We start from the raw sequence: 15457 nt of genomic DNA, 5'->3' as shown, positions 1-15457 counted from the left end.
TACAGCATATATTTTTTTTGCAAATTTCATGTATAGTTGTGCCTGTTTCGTTTGGGACTGATCAGAAAAAACAAAATGGCCAACAAGCAGCCATCTTGGAATTCGCATAGTAAAGATTGCTATCCCTATTTCATAAGAAGTACTGAATGGATATCCTAAGTATGTTCCCTTCGATCACTACATGTGCCCGTTTGATTAAGGGACAGATCAGAAGAAACAAAATGGCTTCCAGACGCGCATGTTGGATTTGGCGGGTAAATATGATCATCACTATTTCTGCAAAGGAATGTTCAAATTTCTTATCAATAAGAGCAACAGCATAGAAAAGAAAAAGAAGGTAAAAGATCTTTCAAAGACCAAATGAAGATCAAACAATGGTGGGCGCAAAGATCCTTCAGATATCTCTTCTTGTCAAATGTGATCCGCGAAAATGAAACAAAAGGTTGATCTTGTCAGTCTCATTATGAATTAGAAACTTAATCAATACCTGTGCAAAATATAAACAAAAGAAACATTTACACAGAGACTCACGGAAAAGCAAAAGGGGAATAAGACCAGATGTTCTTCTGCTTCAATGACAACACCTGTCATGTAGATATTTCCCAAATATGTCATACTGTTCTTTGAATAACTGCCATAGTTGATTTCGTAGGAGGAAATCATGGCCTGGTGTCCAGCCTAGGTTGATAAAACAACTGCTTTTCTCCATTGCCACAAATTTGTTTAATAACAGTAAGGGATATTTGATTTATTGATTAGATACCGTAATAATATACATGTATAGGGATAAAATGAACATTGTCCAACATTTAGGACAGCATGAATGCAAGACAGTTACTTTCATAATGTTTCTTTTACGGTCAATGTGTTAATGCCTTTGAAGCATGGTGCTTGATTTCTGTTTCACTGGAAATTTCCATATTGTCAGTGCTGTTCTTGTTCTTACCATGTTTATACTAATTAAACTAATAATTAGTCATGATTCCATATACACAACATGTATCTCAAATAGAAATCTAAATCAGAATTCTCCTTGAACTGAGCTTTGCAATACATTTAACATTAAACAATGTTTGCGTGACTCTATTATCTAGAAAAATCCAATATATTTACATGGTTTCAGATCATTCGTCAAACATACACGACAAAAGTAAAAGTATTAATGTTTAATGTCATGTCTGCCTATCATATATTAACATCTTATATGTACTGCCTCGATTCACTTACATGCTTCTTATTCAACCTACATGTATAGCCATGACTAAATTATTGATCAATTCGATAAAACGGAACTTTTATTACGATTTTGGTACAGTTGATAAAATCCATAATTGCACAAAAGTTCATTTTTAATTGTTTATATCATGAGACTGAGTAGGCGGATGGAATACTGCTGTCAGTTTATGTCGAAGAGGTAGCACTCTCAAGTAAACAAGACAAGTGGCTTTTTCAAAATGGACAAAATCGCTGAACGAGCAATTCATTGAATAATACTTGTATCGGAAAGGTCTAGCACCTAAGTATATCCATACAGATATGGTAACAATACTAGGGAACGATGCCCTTCATATGCTACAGTAATAAGGTGGTTGGCAGAATTTAAGAGTGGAAAGCAGAGCCTTGGCAGTGATGCCCGTCCTGGAAGGCCTGTCACTGTTGCAACCCAAGAAATGGTCAATTCAGTCCATTATATTGTTATGGTTAATAGGCGAGTTACAGAGACATATATAGCCAGTACATTTGGTATTTCACTAGAAGGAGTACATTTCATTATTACGGGAAGTTCTTGCAATGAAAGATCTCTAATCCAGTTGGGTACAAAGACTTCGGACAGTTGATCAGAAGCACACCGTGCGGACTTGTCACGTGCTAATCTGAACCTTTTAGAGGCAGATACTGCAGAGGTTTGTGACTGGATGAAACGTGGGTCCATCATTTCACCCCAGAGACCAACCAACAGTCAAAACAATGGAGCACCCTGGTCCCCCCCCCTCCCCTTCCGCCAAAGAGCCCGCGCGAAGACTATTCCATCAGCTGGAAAGGCTATGACCTCGTTTTTCTGGGATGCTGATGGTATTCTGATGGTAGATTATCTGCAGAAAGGGACAAACAATCAAGGACACATATGATGCATCACCTCTTAGGCATTTAAGAGAAAATGTTAAACTCAAGCGCCGTGAAAAACACGGTAAAGGTGTGTTGTTCCACCAGGATAATGCCCCTGTTCACGTCAAGTATGTCATTACCATGGCTGCCATTAACGATTGTTGCTTTGAATTGATTGATTATCTACCTTAATCGTCTGATCTCGTCCCATGAGACTTTCATTTATTTCCAAAATCGAAAAAGGCTATTTCCGGTACCCACTTGAGGTCAGAAACCCCACACTGTCCACTTCAAGATAGACCAATTTTACCAAGGATTTATTTTTTAAATTTTGATTAAAACCTTTACAATGGGGTAATCTAATGAACAAAATATCACGTATGGTCACACCGAGAAACCATGTACTACTACCATATGCAACCCTTAAAGTACAGAAAACGCCATTTTATATAGCTTCAATCTGGATAATGAGTTTAAAACATATTCCGGTCAACTCATTCGGATTAATGTGCAAACTAAAAACATAAAACAATAAAATTTCGGAATACAGTAATTTACATTATGCTGTAAAATATTATATAATCAGATAACTCATAGACCAGTACAACATATACATAACAGTATGATACGTGATAAAATTCTTTTTCTGACAATCTACACCGTCAAGCTGGAATTATTGATATATCATATTGTTTGTGTGTAGTTGCGGAAGAGTTGAGTCTAAAATTGTTTCACATTGTAATATGAATTTGTACATCAAACGGAATATAATATTTTTCAGGGTGAAAAAACATTTGCCAGAGATAGAAGGGTAAGTGTAGATAGTCGATAAACTGCGTTTCTGGTTAAGTGGTTTACTGACGTTGCATACTATTCAATAAAGTGAGTTTAACACGTGGTAAAGATCGCGTCACATCAATTTGTGCGTTTGACCATATGCTGGTTTCAATTTTAGACTTGATACAGAAATAATAATATACCAACATGTTTTCAAAATGATCATTAAAATTCATAATCGATGAAAGGCGATTAAAATATTAGGGAGAATACAAGACATGAGACCAGGTGTTCCGGAGCGGAAACGCCTTATTTCACTATACTAAATTGTATAATTGGGTGGTCGGTGGCACATTGCAAACGCTTTCGCCTATCTTGCAGCCGTTCGTAGTTCGATTCCCGGAACGGTCGAGAAAATGTATGGGGTCAAATTACATATGAAGGTTCCCATTTGTCCATTGTTGTGCCCATTTGTTTTTGGGTTTGATCAGAAAACAAAATGGCCTACATTCGGCCATCTTGGGTTTTGACTTTGAAAGTTTGATCATACTATGTCTTGAGAAGTACACCATGGATCTTACTTAAATTTCATATGTAGATGACCCTTTATCCCCTGTTGTGCCCATTTGATTTTGGGTGTGATTACAAAAACAAAATAGCCTACAGTCGGCCATCTTGGGCTTGACTTTGAAAATTTGATCTCACTATTTATTGAGAAGTATACCACGGATCTTTCTTACTGAGCCAGATCCACTCTACGACCGATATTAATTTATATTAAAAAAATCCATGATTTTCTATTTTTCTCGGGTAGCAAAAGTTCTGACTAACCCTGTAATACCGCAATTTTAAAGTAAATCGCTACCAATCTTACGTAATAAATAGTTTGTTTTAAATCGAAACGACTCAGTGCTAATTCATAGTTATGCGGAAAGTCCTGCCCTCTGACGCATGCGCAAAGAACTGTAAATACATCTGCCGTCTTCCAACATGGAGGAAATTGGGGAAGAAAACGTGTTTTGAGGGACTCTGAGGCGAAAAGAAGGAAGATGACTGATTCATATTCTGTATCGCTCTGTTTGGCTCTCTCGTATATTATCACTCTAAAATCATATTCATAAATACTCTTATCATCGAATATTCGCTTTAGATAGATCCATTTCGCGATGTTCTAAATTTTCGTTACCGTATCGTTATCTGCACGTTTTTATGTCATATCTAAGCATTGAAAGATGTGATCAATACATACGTTAGATGATTTCCATACAGGTTATATAGAGTATTGACTGCATTTATCGGTAAAATCTCTTTACAATCGATGTCACATGGACGTACTACTCAGCTCTTCCTCCATTTTGTTTTAGTTCTGACCGAGTCTGAACGTATCACGTGACTTTTCCTCATCAATATTCATATTCTGGTGTTGATTAATGAGACTAATTCCGGCACCGATATCTCCGGTACCTTTTCAACTTCAAGTTCGAAACTTTTACAAATCTTCTTTTATATATTATCTATGAGTATACAACATTTCCAGTCAATAAAATATGAAAAATATCTATAACGGAGTGGGTCTGGCTCTTTAAATTTCATATGTAGGTTCCCCTTTGTCCCTTGTTGTGCCCATTTGATTTTGGGTCTGATCAGAAAAATAGAATGGACATCAGTTGGTTATCTTGGATTTTGACTTCAGAGGTTTGTTATAGCGATTTCCTAATAAGTACAGCATATATTTTTTTTGCAAATTTCATGTATAGTTGTGCCTGTTTCGTTTGGGACTGATCAGAAAAAACAAAATGGCCAACAAGCAGCCATCTTGGAATTCGCATAGTAAAGATTGCTATCCCTATTTCATAAGAAGTACTGAATGGATATCCTAAGTATGTTCCCTTCGATCACTACATGTGCCCGTTTGATTAAGGGACAGATCAGAAGAAACAAAATGGCTTCCAGACGCGCATGTTGGATTTGGCGGGTAAATATGATCATCACTATTTCTGCAAAGGAATGTTCAAATTTCTTATCAATAAGAGCAACAGCATAGAAAAGAAAAAGAAGGTAAAAGATCTTTCAAAGACCAAATGAAGATCAAACAATGGTGGGCGCAAAGATCCTTCAGATATCTCTTCTTGTCAAATGTGATCCGCGAAAATGAAACAAAAGGTTGATCTTGTCAGTCTCATTATGAATTAGAAACTTAATCAATACCTGTGCAAAATATAAACAAAAGAAACATTTACACAGAGACTCACGGAAAAGCACAAGGGGAATAAGACCAGATGTTCTTCTGCTTCAATGACAACACCTGTCATGTAGATATTTCCCAAATATGTCATACTGTTCTTTGAATAACTGCCATAGTTGATTTCGTAGGAGGAAATCATGGCCTGGTGTCCAGCCTAGGTTGATAAAACAACTGCTTTTCTCCATTGCCACAAATTTGTTTAATAACAGTAAGGGATATTTGATTTATTGATTAGATACCGTAATAATATACATGTATAGGGATAAAATGAACATTGTCCAACATTTAGGACAGCATGAATGCAAGACAGTTACTTTCATAATGTTTCTTTTACGGTCAATGTGTTAATGCCTTTGAAGCATGGTGCTTGATTTCTGTTTCACTGGAAATTTCCATATTGTCAGTGCTGTTCTTGTTCTTACCATGTTTATACTAATTAAACTAATAATTAGTCATGATTCCATATACACAACATGTATCTCAAATAGAAATCTAAATCAGAATTCTCCTTGAACTGAGCTTTGCAATACATTTAACATTAAACAATGTTTGCGTGACTCTATTATCTAGAAAAATCCAATATATTTACATGGTTTCAGATCATTCGTCAAACATACACGACAAAATTAAAAGTATTAATATTTAATGTCACATTGGATTTTGACTTCAAAGGTTTGTTATAGCGATTTCCTAATAAGTACAGCATAGATTTTTTTTGCAAATTTCATGTATAGTTGTGCCTGTTTAGTTTGGGACTGATCAGAAAAAACAAAATGGCCAACAAACAGCCATCTTGGAATTCGCATAGTAAAGATTGCTATCCCTATTTCATAAGTAGTACTGAATGGATATCCTAAGTATGTTCCCTTCGATCACTACATGTGCCCGTTTGATTAAGGGACAGATCAGAAGAAACAAAATGGCTTCAAAACACGCATGTTGGATTTGGCGGGTAAATATGATCATCACTATTTCTGCAAAGGAATGTTCAAATTTCTTATCAATAAGAGCAATAGCATAGAAAAGAAAAAGAAGGTAAAAGATCTTTCAAAGACCAAATGAAGATCAAACAATGGTGGGCGCAAAGATCCTTCAGATATCTCTTCTTGTCAAATGTGACCCGCGAAAATGAAACAAAAGGTTGATCTTGTCAGTCTCATTATGAATTAGAAACTTAATCAATACCTGTGCAAAATATAAACAAAAGAAACATTTACACAGAGACTCACGGAAAAGCACAAGGGGAATAAGACCAGATGTTCTTCTGCGTCAATGACAACACCTGTCATGTAGATATTTCCCAAATATATTATACTGTTCTTTGAAAAACTGCCATAGTTGATTTCGTAGGAGGAAATCATGGCCTGGTGTCCAGCCTAGGTTGATAAAACAACTGCTTTTCTCCATTGCCACAAATTTGTTTAATAACAGTAAGGGATATTTGATTTATTGATTAGATACCGTAATAATATACATGTATAGGGATAAAATGAACATTGTCCAACATTTAGGACAGCATGAATGCAAGACAGTTACTTTCATAATGTTTCTTTTACGGTCAATGTGTTAATGCCTTTGAAGCATGGTGCTTGATTTCTGTTTCACTGGAAATTTCCATATTGTCAGTGCTGTTCTTGTTCTTACCATGTTTATACTAATTAAACTAATAATTAGTCATGATTCCATATACACAACATGTATCTCAAATAGAAATCTAAATCAGAATTCTCCTTGAACTGAGCTTTGCAATACATTTAACATTAAACAATGTTTGCGTGACTCTATTATCTAGAAAAATCCAATATATTTACATGGTTTCAGATCATTCGTCAAACATACACGACAAAAGTAAAAGTATTAATGTTTAATGTCATGTCTGCCTATCATATATTAACATCTTATATGTACTGCCTCGATTCACTTACATGCTTCTTATTCAACCTACATGTATAGCCATGACTAAATTATTGATCAATTCGATAAAACGGAACTTTTATTACGATTTTGGTACAGTTGATAAAATCCATAATTGCACAAAAGTTCATTTTTAATTGTTTATATCATGAGACTGAGTAGGCGGATGGAATACTGCTGTCAGTTTATGTCGAAGAGGTAGCACTCTCAAGTAAACAAGACAAGTGGCTTTTTCAAAATGGACAAAATCGCTGAACGAGCAATTCATTGAATAATACTTGTATCGGAAAGGTCTAGCACCTAAGTATATCCATACAGATATGGTAACAATACTAGGGAACGATGCCCTTCATATGCTACAGTAATAAGGTGGTTGGCAGAATTTAAGAGTGGAAAGCAGAGCCTTGGCAGTGATGCCCGTCCTGGAAGGCCTGTCACTGTTGCAACCCAAGAAATGGTCAATTCAGTCCATTATATTGTTATGGTTAATAGGCGAGTTACAGAGACATATATAGCCAGTACATTTGGTATTTCACTAGAAGGAGTACATTTCATTATTACGGGAAGTTCTTGCAATGAAAGATCTCTAATCCAGTTGGGTACAAAGACTTCGGACAGTTGATCAGAAGCACACCGTGCGGACTTGTCACGTGCTAATCTGAACCTTTTAGAGGCAGATACTGCAGAGGTTTGTGACTGGATGAAACGTGGGTCCATCATTTCACCCCAGAGACCAACCAACAGTCAAAACAATGGAGCACCCTGGTCCCCCCCCCCCCGTCCGCCAAAGAGCCCGCGCGAAGACTATTCCATCAGCTGGAAAGGCTATGACCTCGTTTTTCTGGGATGCTGATGGTATTCTGATGGTAGATTATCTGCAGAAAGGGACAAACAATCAAGGACACATATGATGCATCACCTCTTAGGCATTTAAGAGAAAATGTTAAACTCAAGCGCCGTGAAAAACACGGTAAAGGTGTGTTGTTCCACCAGGATAATGCCCCTGTTCACGTCAAGTATGTCATTACCATGGCTGCCATTAACGATTGTTGCTTTGAATTGATTGATTATCTACCTTAATCGTCTGATCTCGTCCCATGAGACTTTCATTTATTTCCAAAATCGAAAAAGGCTATTTCCGGTACCCACTTGAGGTCAGAAACCCCACACTGTCCACTTCAAGATAGACCAATTTTACCAAGGATTTATTTTTTAAATTTTGATTAAAACCTTTACAATGGGGTAATCTAATGAACAAAATATCACGTATGGTCACACCGAGAAACCATGTACTACTACCATATGCAACCCTTAAAGTACAGAAAACGCCATTTTATATAGCTTCAATCTGGATAATGAGTTTAAAACATATTCCGGTCAACTCATTCGGATTAATGTGCAAACTAAAAACATAAAACAATAAAATTTCGGAATACAGTAATTTACATTATGCTGTAAAATATTATATAATCAGATAACTCATAGACCAGTACAACATATACATAACAGTATGATACGTGATAAAATTCTTTTTCTGACAATCTACACCGTCAAGCTGGAATTATTGATATATCATATTGTTTGTGTGTAGTTGCGGAAGAGTTGAGTCTAAAATTGTTTCACATTGTAATATGAATTTGTACATCAAACGGAATATAATATTTTTCAGGGTGAAAAAACATTTGCCAGAGATAGAAGGGTAAGTGTAGATAGTCGATAAACTGCGTTTCTGGTTAAGTGGTTTACTGACGTTGCATACTATTCAATAAAGTGAGTTTAACACGTGGTAAAGATCGCGTCACATCAATTTGTGCGTTTGACCATATGCTGGTTTCAATTTTAGACTTGATACAGAAATAATAATATACCAACATGTTTTCAAAATGATCATTAAAATTCATAATCGATGAAAGGCGATTAAAATATTAGGGAGAATACAAGACATGAGACCAGGTGTTCCGGAGCGGAAACGCCTTATTTCACTATACTAAATTATATAATTGGGTGGTCACATTGCACAAGGATATTCCCGGAACGGTCGACCAGGTAATTTTTTTCCCCTTCCAACAAGAGTCATATAACTTGTTTCGCAATTGTTCTTAAATAAATAAAGTTGATATAGATACTAAAATGTGGTCAAAAATTTTTATAACAACGAAAACGCAATATATATTAATTTAACTTCATTTGAATATATTAATTTAACTTCATTTGAAATAACTAGAATTTTCTCTCTTTTGTTTTCGTTACTGGTATGCCAATTGCTTCTTTTTTTAACAGATATCTTTGCTGTTATCTCAAAAGCAATTTACACAACAGTAAACAACGAAAATGACAAAAATCCTCCATTTTTTCATTTGCAGTTGAAATTTTGACATCTACTGAACACAAATGATAATCGTTATTCGTTGGACTTTATGTTCACTGACAGAAAAGCCCGCCAACAGAGTTGGAAAACAACCCTAAATCCCTTAACAGTGTTTTTATGAAATGAGCCGCAGCACACGACGTTATCCAATCCTGATCTCCTCAAAGGCAGAGTCATAATGCAGTGTATATCATCACATCCTTTCTCGATAGTCGATATATCGATAAATTTGATGTTCCGTTTCCCTAAAACTTCCCAATACTGGTAACACACTATAATGATTCATGTAATCCTTTCGGATAACACCAGCTTCAGATTATAAATCCAAATAATGGAGCTTGTTTCAGTCTTATTCAATGAGATTTGTAAAACTAGTCTTCCTTCCTTCCTTCCGTCCCCTTTTTAACCTTCAGAGCGTTTCATAAACTGAGAGGAAATGGGAGCAAATGAAAGATTCTCTTTATCACATAACATAGATATTTATTCAAATATTGTTTGGTAAAATCATGAATGTTTTTTTTTTCTTTTTAAACTGTACCTGTTTCAAAGTGTAAGCAAGTAGTAAAATACCCAGATATCACAACGTAAATATATATTGATGAAAATACAGCCCACACTAAATATCGATCCTTTCTTATTTTTATAGAACATCTAAAACATAAATGCTTTCCTGATACGCATCATTTAAACTGCGGCGAGGTCAATTTCACAGCCATTTTGTAGTGACTTGCGGATTTATTCACATTTAATTTATGTATGTATATATATATATGATTTAGGGATGTAAGCAAATGTCGATCATTAACACATATTGACAAGACTCTGTAGTCTTGAGAAAGGTTTAATTACTGTGAGAAATATTTCTTCATACAAACATTGTTTTAGGCAAGCTTCATCTCTCTCGTTTCGACAAATTCTCGTCTGTCCAGGACAACAACAATTGAGGTCATAATACAACAAGACAGTAGAGTAACATACCTAATTTTTCAAGAGTGCTATCCTGAGTGCTATCAAACATGCACTATGTCAAAGAACATTTCATTTGACATTCCCGTTCAGACTTTTTATAGTATCTATACAATGTTGATGCGTCGATCAATACAATTGTCCCAAACAAGGCGACTAGGACGCATATCCCTATAACACCGACGGATGTGGCGCTGGTCCTGTTATCAGGAGCGCTGATAAGTTTTCGTCTGGACAAACTGGTGGTGTCCTTGGCTAGCTTAAGTTGCTTCTTCAAAGTATTTAGCAGTTCCATTTTTTCTTCTCTGCTCAGTGATGTTGACCCATTTCCCCATTCAGTATTCTTTAAACACGCTGGGACGTACCCTGACATTAACAGGTTCTTTTGGTGGGCAAGCGAGGAGGGAATGATCCCGCGACGACCAACTGTAGTGTTCAGTGAATTCTCGTCACAGAGGCAGGTTATATTTCCTATGATGCTTTCAGTCGAAAATTCAGTTCCATCAACCAGGCTGGAGGTGGTGTATTCCGATCCAACACCCGAACCGAAAGTGCCATTTGTAGAACCATCGGTTGCTCTTGAGGTTGTTTCTAGAACAAGCAATGTATTCACTACCGTTTAAATGATCACACTACCAAGAGATACAGAATTAACTTTGTGTCTAAAATACGACAATAGAGTATACAATAATCAATAAATTATCGTTCGTCTATGATTCATTTGCATGAATGGTTTTTACCTTGTTCGGTTGTTGTAGCCTCGGTGACAGAAATGGTTGAGGTTTCTGCTTCAGTCGGAGTATTCGTTGTTGAAGTAGATGTTGTTTCTGTTGGAAATAAAGTGTAATTTGATATTTGCTTTCACTACTCAATTATATTCAAATAACTTCAACAATTAAAAGCCTGACAAAAGGGATAGGAAAATTTCAACCTCAGTTCTAGACAGTTGACAATAAATCAAACAATTAGCTATGAACAGAAATCTGATTATGTAAACTGAGTATCTATATTGCTTTATTACAAAATATATATTATAACGGAATTATTTCCTATTAAAGTTTCTTTTCAATCCGCTATTCGTCCCCCTTATATATTTACCAAAGGATGACAACTGCTAATGCAGGCCGTATAACTATTAGGTACCATAATCATCCGTTACGTCAGGAAACCCAATTTATTCCATCATCAATTGGTAAACGCGTGTTTCCTGTGGCCAAAATACATCTCAAACCATTCATGAGAATAAGAAATATTTTGAGCTTGATATAATTATAGAAGGGCTTTTCACCTGGTTTTGCGGTTGTTGTAGACTCGGTGAAAGAACTGGTTGTGGTTTCTGCTTCAGTCGGAGTAGTCTTTGTTGAAGTAGAAGTTGTTTCTGTTAGAAACAAAGTGTTATTAGATATTTTCTTTCAGTACTCATTTATAGTCGAATAATTTCAACTATCAAATGCCTTTAAAGTTCCTTTTTATCCGCTATTCGTCCCCTTTTGTATTTACCAAAGGGTGACAACTGCTAATGCCACACTGTGATAGTTATTATTCATAGCTAAGTAAGGGAGTTAAGAATATATCCGCAAAGGCCATAGTACCTTTTATGTACCACAATAATCCCTTACGTTATGACACTCCATGTATCCCACCATCACTTGGTAATGACTTTTTTCCTGTGTCAAAATTATATCCTTTACCATTCATTAATCATATTGTGCTTTGTAAGAGACATAATGGCTAAACATTATTTTCAAATAGGAAATATGTTATGCTTGATAAAATTATTAAAGTACTTTTTACCTTGCCTTTCAGTTGTTGTAGACTTGGTGAAAGAAATGGTTGAGGTTTCTGTTACAGTCGGAGTAATCGTTGTTGAAGGAGATGTTGTTTCTGTCAGAAATAGTGTTATTAGATATTTCCATTCAGTACTCATTTATCTTCAAATAATTTTAACAATTAAAAGCCTGACTAATTGAAGATATTGTTAAAATCACTAGGCGAAAAGAAATCCACCTTATCGTTTCGATCACTCTAGTGAAAATGTTATGAAAGTGGATTTTTTTTTTTTTCATTATTTTTTTTCTTGTGAGTATTGTGGCCCATGCAGAAAAGTTATGGAAAGGCACCTTATTTTTCTGGTGTTGTAGCATTTGTTAACGACAACTGTAAATAATAAAAATAGTAATGCATAAAATCTGATTATGAACATTTTGCACCATCGCAAGGGATATGTTAAAATGAAATTTACTTCCATTAAAGTTTTCACTCAATCTGCTATCCGTTCGCCTTTGTATTTACTAAAGGGGACAAATGCTATTGCCACATTGTGACAGTTTTCATTGCTCACATATTTTCTTTGAATAACACGTCAATATTTCTAATTGCCTATAACACACATGGATGGAACTTTCTTAATCACTGGCCTCAAAGAGTTGTTGTTTTAAAAGCTTGTGGCCTTTGCATTTGGGGAGTTAAGGATATATCCGCCATGGCCGTATATTACCTTTTAGTACCAAAATCATCTATTAAGTCATGAAAACCCCATTTATCCCAGCAATACTTGGGAAACACTTCTTTCCTGTGTAATGAATACTTCCAACATCATTCATAAATCATACAAAGAATTGATTTAGGTCAAGATTATTTACAATGGTTTCATAAACTCGTTAACGCATTAGTTACCTTGCTTTTCAGTGGACGGCGAATTGAATGAAGAGATGTAAGTTGCTCCCTTGTCATTCAGTTAATTCGTCGTTGAAATGATGTTCATATACGAATTTTAATTTGATTTTTTATTGTTAATCAGATTATTACGATTTTGCCATGCGTTACGGATAGAGGTAATTTTTCAAGTCGTGATATCATGATATTTACGTCAATGATATTGGCATAACCTTGGCGAAAAGTTTTTGTAGATACAATTCTGTGTACACTTGATCCTTGATCAGTATTATTGTTCCAAACGTCTGTGTCCATACAACGAACCTACCAAAGATACTACAGAAAACCTTCTCGCGTTATTGATTTTCACGAAGAATGAAACAACAAGTATCCACCGAAAGGTTAGAAGTGTGTCATTACAGATGATATGAGCAGATGATAATGAGTTACATAAATATATGATAATGTTCGTTTCCATTTCCCATAATTCTTTCATGCTATGTTTCGTTGCTAAAGTATTTCAAGCTAAGTTTATATTTAGTACCATACTAGCATGAGCCTTGATTTAAATTAGGCGTAAATGCAAAATACCTTTTTGTGTTTGGCAGATAAATGAACCCGTCCTCTTACAACGTCTCGTCCTCATTTCACCTTCATAAAGCCTGACACATTTTGCTGAGGCACAATCATCAGGTTCTTCCGGGTGCCATATGTACCAGGTTGCCACGACACCATCGCTCCAGGTATAGTCTGAACAATTATCTGTTGTTGTGTGTAAGCCAGTCCAAATAGCGCGTTCAGATCTAAAACACAATATCACGGTCGTAATCTAATATCAAACATGTATTCAGTGGTAACTTTTGAGAAGTATCTTAAAAGATTTCATTTTGATAAAGGGTTAGTATAAAGATTACTCAGAATTACCTGCAATTAGAGACATATTCTTAACAAAACTGATGTCTCAAAAAGTGTTCTACCATAAAGGTGTCTTTACCACAGGTGTTACTTTAATTATGTTGTTAATGAGACTGATCACCCAACATATGTCCTTGATACATATGCTTTCTAAACATTTTGGTGAAATCTTATCAAATTTACTGTTCTGGAAATGACTTCATATAAATAATTAGTATAAACCTTATTCAAGATCTGCTTAAGCTTGCTATTTCGGAAAAATCTCCGAATTTTATGCTTTAGTATTTTATACATAGTATTTCATGGCTATCAAACGGTGATATATTTCTCTCATCTTGAGATTGTTATATTTCAAAATTTTTACCTAATAGGACATTTTAGATTACACGAGACATCAACAGCTGCGAGAAGTACGCAAGTTAAATTTTACGTCTGAACTGTTATCAATTTTTATGTCCATTCCTGCTACAAATGTGATAAGCTTACATGTTGTCTCCAAACAATGTATGTAACTGATCCAGTTCCTGCTGGCTGTTTATCTTCAACAGTATCATACCGTCATCTTCACATCTTTCTTCAGCTTTAATCCACGATAATTCATAATCGTGGAGAATGTAGGTGTAGCTAGCTGTAATGATTATTTATGGAAGACAAGATTTATCAATATTATTTTACAACAATATTGGAACAAGTTATATCAACGTATATTCATCACTCTTGTTTGCCCGGTTGTAATTTTTTTGTTAAAGTGGAATCAATCTGGAACAAGGTTAATCTAAGAAGAGCGGCGTGATATTTAGTACAGAAGCTTTCGATTTCAAAACTGGTTATGCGTGACCTTATAGTTGACCAATGGCCACCAGAATTCGATCAGATTTAGAAATAAATAGTGTGATGTGAATATGAACTGATGTGAAGTTCATGAGATTATGAGTTAATACAGCTTTGTGCTACGCACTTACGAAGCGAGTATTGTAAACCGACGTTTTGGAGTGAGAGTGTAATGACTTATCGGTGCTAATAATATCACACGTTACATATGTTTTAAATTGTTTATAAACGCGAGAACGAAATAACATTGAATACTTAAAAAAATGTATGAATTTTCAAGACATACTTTACCTTCCAAATAATTAGCAGCTTGTAAAGCAACAACCACGACTATTATACCAAAGCGACAGATTATCTCCTGTTTAGTCATGTCTGTCTGTCTCCATACAATGTTATACTGCTTTCCAAGTCCAAACAGATGTTTATTTGACTGTTGCCGAGATATTACGTATTGAAGTACTGATCCGTTTCTCAGTTCCATTATGTCTATATACATTATCAATGAAAAACCTGCATCGGTAAAACATAGTAGTGAATTTGTCAAGTGAAATCATGTATAAAATTACGGAAAGCATCAAAGGATGTCTGAAAAGTGAATTTCCCAGAATGATCCAATGAGGATGAAGTGTGCTGTTTAGTGAAGTCTCACGACAGTGATTAGTGCCATTAATTCTGGGATG

At 35.4% G+C, this 15457-nt stretch overlaps 1 protein-coding gene across 1 annotated transcript; it reads right to left on the bottom strand.

The window, feature by feature from the left end:
* Nucleotides 1-10356: 10356 nt before the first annotated feature.
* On the bottom strand, nucleotides 10357-15258 carry LOC132546644 (uncharacterized). Its single transcript, XM_060210366.1, has 7 exons — nucleotides 15069-15258; nucleotides 14433-14574; nucleotides 13623-13834; nucleotides 11665-11754; nucleotides 11117-11203; nucleotides 10472-10967; nucleotides 10357-10405 (listed from the first exon to the last, which is right to left on the bottom strand). Exons 1-7 carry the CDS (start codon nucleotides 15256-15258, stop codon nucleotides 10357-10359), a joined length of 1266 nt encoding a protein of 421 aa, XP_060066349.1.
* Nucleotides 15259-15457: the final 199 nt, after the last annotated feature.

This window comes from Ylistrum balloti, unplaced genomic scaffold, assembly GCF_031769215.1.
Source record: "Ylistrum balloti isolate Yb309-2 unplaced genomic scaffold, AGI_CSIRO_Ybal_v1 Utg369900, whole genome shotgun sequence".
Lineage (NCBI taxonomy): Eukaryota > Metazoa > Mollusca > Bivalvia > Pectinida > Pectinidae > Ylistrum > Ylistrum balloti.
This window is presented reverse-complemented; position numbering and strand designations above follow the sequence as displayed.